Here is an 8551-nt window from a genome sequence, read left to right as displayed (position 1 = left end):
CCTAAATTACTTTTGAGAAAACCGTAGAAACCGTAATTGAGCTACTTATTTTTTTTTTTTTTAATGAATGTCTAAATCCGATTACGGTGCTTGACAAAAAAAAAAAAAAAAAAAAAAAAAAAAAATCTCCTATACGATATAAACTAATTATCTATCTATATTAAAGCCTCGCATAATGGCTTTGCCGGCCCCATGATTTGAAGCCCACATTTGATTGGGGAATTGAAATCCCAATGCTTTAGAGTTTAGAGCCTCATCCCCATATTATAACCATTTAGCTATGTAGTAATGATCATATCTTTCCACATTTCTATCAATTTAGAAATAAAGTTTTTACCATTTTTATTTGTTTTTTAGCGGCTGGCTTAGTGCTTCAAAAAAATACATCGTTCAATTTTTTTATTTTTTATTTTTTATTTTGTAACTAGTTATTATGGACCTCCATTTGGTCCCTTTTCTTTCTTTCGTAATGCTAGGCCGAACAACCGAGCATTAGCCATTTTTGTCGCCTGTAAATTTGACACACCAAAAGCTACATATTACAGCTTATAAATTTTAGTCTTAAGACATCTTCTACGGCTGGATATAGATAACACAAACCTCTTTTTAGACAATACCGTAACCTTCCCTCTACAATTTTATCTAAAACCATTGATAGGAAGTGTAGTGCATATTTGATTTTGAAATATATATACATTTTCATCCCTCAAATATAGAAACTTGTCATGCTTTTTAGCACTAAATCTAACCAACTATATTAATAATATTACATTTTTGTACTCCCAAACATCAGCATAAAGTGTCAGCATCCGATCAAATGATTTCTTCCATGGATTTGTTCATTCTTGAAGCCTACATCTCAACTCCTCATACGTGAATTCTATCTTAACAATGGTCAAGAGACTCCAAGGAGGCCTGTAGAATCGACTTCTGAACACTTAAACCAGTTCACTCAATCTGCAAGGTTACATAAGTTGCAGCGCAATCTGAAAGGAAATAACAGAGGTCAGAACCATGTAAGTGTCCACGCATGCTTTTGTACACAAATCTGATGGTTGGACTAAGTTGAAACAATATCAAAATGGTATAGAACGACTAAGACACTAAGTGGTGACTCCTAAACTCCCAAGCCCCAAGTAGAAATCAAATTGATCAGTCACCCTTGCCACACACTGTCATCCGGTCATCCCCAATTGTGAGCTATGATAAAAGTTCTACTTGGAATAATTATGACCAAACAAGCGGTCAAACAGATGTTAAGAGTACTCCAGATGTTAATGTTGTCCAACATTTCTCCCCAGTGAAACGCGGGTCAGACTTGCAGTTTGTCGATGCCACGCTATAATCTCTTGAATTATGCCGTAATGTCTTATATTCGATACATGGGTAAAACTACAAAGCTTAAGGTATAAAATGGATAATCAGTGAGTTCGTCCTTACTGTATTGAATTTTTGCTCAATAATGCTGCTGTACAATCATGGGTTGCTTTATTACCTGATAATTGTGAAATTTTATCAATCCCCTTCTTCACTGGGGAAAACTTCAGGATGCACTAGAGCGTTAGTGAATTTCAGAGCCCTCTGGAGTTTTCGACTGTCAAACACTTCGACTTCAACCAAGAAGATTGAGCTAACTGGACGATGATCTGAGAGCCTTATTTCAGCTTGCTTGTAAGAAAGTTGTTTAATGCCCTTCCCAAACCATAGTATGCGATCACACCTGCATGGTAGTCCCATATATACAATTCGTCATGAGAATTTAATCAATAAGCTTACTAGGTGTCTGTTCAATGACTACTTGGAAATCAGTGCGAACACGAAATAGGCAAGTATAAAAACACTATGGAAGAAAAGAAATCCGTCACCAGGTAGGCGAAAGAGATCTCACATCAGAATCAATTAACTATTGACTGTAACCATCCATGTCTCTTTTCTTCTGAATATTTACGGAGAGAAGTTATCAGAATGCCAAGAAGAGAAGGATAAGTGTGAACAATAAAGCAGTGACAAAGAAGGTTGAACAAGCAGGTTTAGAGAAACAATTAAAGATGGCTAGTAATAGCACTAAATTGGCGGGCATCTACTCTTATATTTGATATTTTCATGATTTTGTTTGTAGCCCCTCGACAAAAATGTCCTCCACATCTTTCACCCATCCAACTAATCCAACTACTTACATACTTAGGATACCTCATGTCCTCATGGCAAGTAATAGAAGTTTACTCTAGTTCTGTTGGTTAGAATCGCTCAAAAGAATGCTTACCACTAGACAATGCAAACCACTAAAATAGAAGCATGGGACATTTGAGGTGTTAAGCGTAGAGAATGAAAAATCTAACATACGTTTACTGTTATATCATATAGATCAACAGTATGTGTAGATGATTGATTGCAATGGAGTAGCGCTTACCATGCTGGAGATCTCTTCTTCTCGCCTTCTTTTGGGTTTTCCCCGACATATCTGTCAGAGTTGATTTCATACTTGTATGTGGGTGGGAAATCTATCACCCCTTCCTTCCATCCATGAAAAACACGCCCAAGACGGAGTTCTTTGCTTAACTGCCAAGATCGATGTAAGTGCTACTTAACATCTGAAGAATAAAAAAATCATTGAAGCTGAAGCTAGATGAGAAATCACTTGTACCACACACCAGTTTGGTGCTAACGGCATTTATTTGATAAAGGTCAGAAAGACTACTATGATAGTTAGCTCCATCCTGAGAACATCAAATTGTAAACCCTCCCTATATTGTGGGGAAGTTTTTGACATAATGGCAAATTTCTTGTAACACCACAGCATGTATAAGATCGTGTATGCTAGAAAGCTGCAAGTCCTTAGTATTTCTATTACACATAAAAAATCTCTTATGCATTCATCCAATACATGGGAATTCCAGCCTCAGATGACTTGGTCAAGTGTATGAGTACAAAAGTCACAAAAAACAATCTGGCAAATCTACATCACAATGAACTGAAGTGTAATGGCCCAACATATTTGTGCAGGACTATATGGTAATTGTGTGTGGTTTATTGTTCTCAGTTCCCAGGTCGAATATTTGTAACGAGTTATTAATAATTTATAATACAACTATTACCTGATCAGATTCGATAAGTTCATCCCACTGTTTCCTGGCAACAAGCTTCCTCACCTCAGGGTCCAACATATTGAGGCGATAATTCAGATCCCCAAACCAGAATATCTGACTGTTAATTATTCACCAAAATACATCACACACTTGCATACAACTGAAAAACTGAAAGATTAATTGCATGGTGCTGATTAGTCTCACTATATAAACGAAAGTTTTATTGAAGAGTAAAATCCAATCAAACTTTGAAGAATAAAGTCCTTGATTGCAAATTAGGAAACCTAAGACTTTGCACTAGTGTATAACATAGACATCTAAGATGCCATTATATAACACCTCCATGTATACTACAAACATCAAATCCTATCAGGTACACACTTCAGCCTTATTTGTAACGGAAAGCTTTGGACCTTAGACATTTAGTTTAAAAGTTTTTCGTAGTCATATTAAATTTCGTGAAACATACTAGTAACTAGCTTCATCCAAATCCAACAAACATTCTACAAAACCGTAAGTACCACACCGAAAGACTATGGCTTATGCACACAGAACATCAAATCTTAAGAGAATGCTTACTCATGTGATGGAATTTTCAGTGGTTGACCATCATCGATGACAGAGGAGAATTGAGTACGTCGCAGGATTTCATTCACGTTAGAATTGCGCCTATTATCGTCCCCTTCCTTGTGCCCAGATGTTAAATGTGAACAAACAAAGCAAAGTCGTGTCTGGAAGAGAGACATGCTGAGAGAAACAGATCCCTACAGTAACAATTGTGCAATTCTACAATGAAGTATTTCAACAGTAAAGAGGTTCATAAGTAGATCTTTGCATTTTATGAATAATAGGATTAGACCTTGTTTCCCATGTAGCCCATGAGACCAGTTCCAACTGGAGAGACCTTCAAGTTGTTGATGTGCCTTCTCAACCTTCTACGGACCCAAACGGATACATATATCCCCACCATCTGCTTGCTAACAATGCGAACATACTTTGCACGGGACTTCTTTTTTTCTTTATTGACTTCAAAATCAAACTTCTTCCCATCTAGTGTCACAAGAGAACTATCTTCCTCATCACTCAACATGTCGGAGACATCAGAAGGTGAATCAACCACCTCACACTGATCTTCGTTTTCCATCCAAAGCAATCCTAGATTACCAGAGCTTTGATGCACTCTTTTCAAACCACCACGCAATGATAGATTTTGAATATTGAAATTTGAAGAATTCTCCATCCAATCAAAACCAATTCTCGCAGAACTGCTGAAAACTCTCCCCAAAACTTTCTTGGAAGGATAAAGCTTCAATGGTGTATCCAATGAATGTTCAGGCCAATCGAATTTCCTGTCACCAACTATACCATATATTCTATCTAACTTAAATTTATTCTCCATACAGACTACACCATCCATGCCTTCTCTACCAAATGAACTTTCATCACTAAGCCTCAGATGGTGGCTCCCCAGGACCTCAATTTCAGGGACAACACCCGCATCTGCAAGCACATCGGCAGCAGAAGATTCCATTAATACAGGAGAGGAAGGGCAACTATAGCTTTTATATTTTACTTCTGGTTGCAAAGATTTGTTCAAAGTTCTGCGAATGATTGCCTCCCATTTAGGAATTGGCTTGTTATCTTCAGCTCCAAGTACATTCCCAGCATTTAAAGGAACCACCTCTTGGAAACTGAAAAAAAATAAGTACTAAATAATGACAGTTTCAGCTTCCAATCGAATTATCAACAAATCGGTAAGCAAATAAAAAGATTAACAAGGAATAGCATACGGAGTGAAAAAAAATGCTGACATACCATCAGCTTCCAAATCTTGAAAAACAGCAATTCTGTACTAATAAAAACTTTGCTTCATGAAAGTGGAAAGTATATCAATATGGGTGAAATAGGCTTGTCAAGTTTGGCTGAATCAAACGATTTTAAGGTTTTCACGTAAAGCAGGATAGTCATGTAGTAAACAAGATATACTTCACTGACAGTATATTTAAGAAGTAGATGGTAAGTGTACGAAGTCAAATAAATAAACAAACAATAACAAAACAAGCCAAGAAAATCCTCGTATCATGTCTGTGAAATGAAAATGAAAACCAATATAGGTTTTTTAATAAATAGTTGAAATTAAATATATATGTACACTTTCGGAAATAAAACTACGATGACCAACCTCCTAAGCACAAGATTGAGACAAAACAGTTAACATACAACTTTACATAGATGAAAGATAGGGGAGGGAGAATATTTCGCGCCTAGCCCATGAGTTTTCTTCTCATATATTGAATTTTATAGATAAGAGATCCAACTAAAATGATGTTTTGCAACCGACGACCTAACAGTATGTTCCCTCAAGGAAACAACCATGACAGATCAATCTCTAAATGGACCTTTATTCTTGCCGTTTCATATCTCATTTAATAGAAAGTAGAAAAATAGAAAATTTAAACTAGACTAAGACACGTCTAGAATTGTCATTGGATCACATTCACACTAGATTTCTATGGAGTATGGACAAAGGTCCTATCCATGAAGGAAATGAAATGGGTCCTCATTGGATCCAGAGTTAGGTTTAGAAGAAACTAAATGAAAATCCTGAGTTCTGCGTGAGTCATTAAATAGGTGGGACACTTCGTTCGCCCACCCGAAGGGTGGGGAAGTGTCCCAGGGTAGTGAGAGAAGGGCAGAACTAATTAAACAGTTCTCTCTTTTCTCTCTGAACTTTCTTCTTCGACACTTCGTTAGCAATAATATAACTTAACTGTTTTGAATAATACTGAAGAGTGCTCTTTAGAGTTTTATGATCAGACGTTTCGGATTGATGCAGAATGTGACAATTGGAGGCTGACAAAAACAGACAACCACAGCGTGAAGGTAAACTATTGATGACACCGACCATACTCAAAACAGAATAAAATCTGGAAGAACATAGCATGACCCTAGTCTTTTTCCTAGATGAATTGGATCAACCGAAGTGGTAAGAGGTAGGAACCAAGAAATTGGCACAATAAAAGGTCATGCAAAGGAATAGGACCTTTTACCTGTTGTGCCAAAAGTGATGTCCAGCAAGAAAAGAGAAGATTCCTCATCCTCAATTAACACTATAACATATTATCTTCATAGAAACTGGGAATCCACTTTTCAGGCTTACTTCAAACAGATGGATGCTAGGTCTCAGAAATTAGAACTGCCTACAGGATTCACAACACAAGGAAGACTCACCCGAGAATGTACATGTCTGCAGGTTCTTCCAAACAAAGCCAGCCATCAATCTCAAGATTCTCACCCGGAGGTCGTCCAGCAACATTCCACGTACCTATCATTACCCTATGGACCACCAAAATCACCGATTTCATAAAAGACTTAGTAAGGCCATCTTATTATATCAAATCAATGGTTCAAATATTTCACCAATAGAAAGAATGGAAGCCTAGTAACACATATTGGCATTCAGACCTCACATCCTTTGTGTCTATGTACTGAACGCGCAGAGTTTCAGAATTTCTTCTTTTTTTTCTTAACAGATGTCCCTTTAGTGATATCCCTGAATAGATCAAGTACAAAAGTTATTAACATGACTTTGAGTACATAAACAGTCCAATTTAGTTTATAAAAAGGGTAACCCATCTCAGTTGGATAGTTTAAAGATTAACGGCAGTAATAAGACTATTTGGATATTATCAATGAAATATATGGGAAAAAGGAAATTATGGGAACCAAAAGGTTATTTGGTCTCTTTCTAATACTAGCATGCAAGTCTTTTTGAGACGACAACTGTTGAGTAGAAAGGCAAAACACTAAAGTTTTATAGATGTGAGGCTGCTTTAAGCACCAACTCCTCTTATAAGATGGACATGATTCTAAAATGAAAAAAATAAAGGGGCGGAGGGTGGGCGGAACTGTCTCTCCTGTGGAGCAAACATGGCTGACTACAAGTATGCCATATAAAGAGGTCTACTTTCACATATCCATTCCGATTTCTTGGTGAAAAATGCATCTAATTTCTTTGGAAGTCTTCAACTAACTTAATAAATTGGACATCATTTTAAACTGCAGTTAATAACTAAATTCATAATTGCCTGAAGCTTGACTCAGTCCTACAGGATTGTTCCCAAGTGTGCTGCAGACTTGATCCCTACCGATGTCTTCTTTTACATCTTTATCGGACGATGCTGAATAGAAGTTGAAGAAAATAAGATCAGACTTGGACAGTATTGCAAATGGTTTACTACAGATTGCAAGTTTAAACTACACACATACCATCATCCTCACTCTCAGTGTCAACTTCATCTTCACTAAACTCATATGCCTTGGGCTTAATATTCAACCATTTCTTCATCACCATGGAAGGCCAAAAAGGCTGCATAAAATTTGTGCAACACTATTAATACCCATTAACATCTATAGATGAAAAACATTGTATCAAGTACATAAGATAACAGAACTTACCTCAGAACGTTTTGTTCTCCGGCTTCTCATGATCTTTTCAATAGAAACTCAGAACATAACATAACATAACATAACAAATATAGAGGACAGCCTCAGCTTTAAAATAGGTGAAGCAAATACACATGGAGGACACGCTCGTTGAAGTCATACCCAAAATTTTAAAAAGAGGATTTGAGACCATAACTACAAAGACAGCCAATGGTTGAAAAAATTCTTTCTACCACCAAACAGAAAGGACAGAAAAAGTATGCAGTCAATTTAAGAGAACTCCATGACTTCAACTTGCAATAAAATGTGGTCCTCTCCACATTGTTCTGGATTGCAATATCCAACCGCCAAAAGAAAAGAAAATCCAAGTAAAGACCTTGTATTAAAAATCAAAATGTCACTTTCCATGTAACAAATCTAAAATCAGTTGATGTAAACAGCCACTACTCATTTCCCTCAACTTGGCAGTAGTGGTTAAGATGAACCATTGACAGATAATTTATTAACCCACAACATTTAAAATCTTCACAAAACGAAACACTACACTACTTGGCAATATAGTAACCAATGCATGTAAATAACATTTAACTAAGCCGACCGAGTGACCGACTAGTACTACGCAAGCAGTGATACTCAATGTGGCAAAAAAATATGTACGTTCGTAATTAAGACAACACATCTTATAAACAAACAAAGTTATATTATACCATTGGACTAATGAAGTGTCAAAAACTCATGCACCCCATTATCAGGAATGAGCTAAAAAACTGGATTTGGGTGATGAGTTGACATGGACGATTTAATAAAAAAATGTGACAGGTAAAACTAGGCAGCTGGGAGAAAGTGACGGGTATGCTGCTGCTACTAGTCTAGAGTTTAGACGAAGGTTTTGGACAAAATGAGGCTTGGGTCAAAGTGGACCCAACGCACTAAGGTTAGTACACTTTATAGGACGTGGCTGAAGTTCGATTCGAGGACGACTTATACAACAGCCATAGAAATAGAATAACTGAATTGGG

The 8551-nt window shown here is 36.8% G+C and overlaps 1 protein-coding gene across 5 annotated transcripts; it reads right to left on the bottom strand.

Annotated features, from left to right (window-relative positions):
• Positions 1-603: 603 nt before the first annotated feature.
• Positions 604-8328, bottom strand: IP5PII (myo-inositol polyphosphate 5-phosphatase 2). Of its 5 annotated transcripts, none has more exons than XR_015220874.1 (12): positions 7545-8328; positions 7356-7455; positions 7175-7267; positions 6552-6639; positions 6318-6422; positions 4902-4953; positions 3946-4794; positions 3666-3850; positions 3096-3204; positions 2411-2591; positions 1496-1720; positions 604-986 (listed from the first exon to the last, which is right to left on the bottom strand). XR_015220874.1 is itself a non-coding variant. In XM_086604308.1 (12 exons), exons 1-11 carry the CDS (start codon positions 7572-7574, stop codon positions 1516-1518), a joined length of 1965 nt encoding a protein of 654 aa, XP_086460434.1. In that variant the 5' UTR covers positions 7575-8328; the 3' UTR covers positions 604-986; positions 1496-1515. The 5 variants fall into 5 exon arrangements, 4 of the variants coding, with proteins under 4 accessions (XP_086460434.1, XP_086460440.1, XP_086460450.1 ...); XM_086604308.1 differs by having other exon boundaries at positions 2411-2559; XM_086604314.1 differs by lacking the exon at positions 4902-4953 and having other exon boundaries at positions 2411-2559; positions 3946-4777.
• Between the last annotated feature and the right edge of the window lie 223 nt (positions 8329-8551).

The sequence above is a fragment of the Coptis chinensis genome, chromosome 1, assembly GCF_015680905.1.
Source record: "Coptis chinensis isolate HL-2020 chromosome 1, ASM1568090v1, whole genome shotgun sequence".
Lineage (NCBI taxonomy): Eukaryota > Viridiplantae > Streptophyta > Magnoliopsida > Ranunculales > Ranunculaceae > Coptis > Coptis chinensis.
Note: the sequence above shows the minus strand (reverse complement) of the source record. Positions and strands in the feature narration are given on the sequence as shown.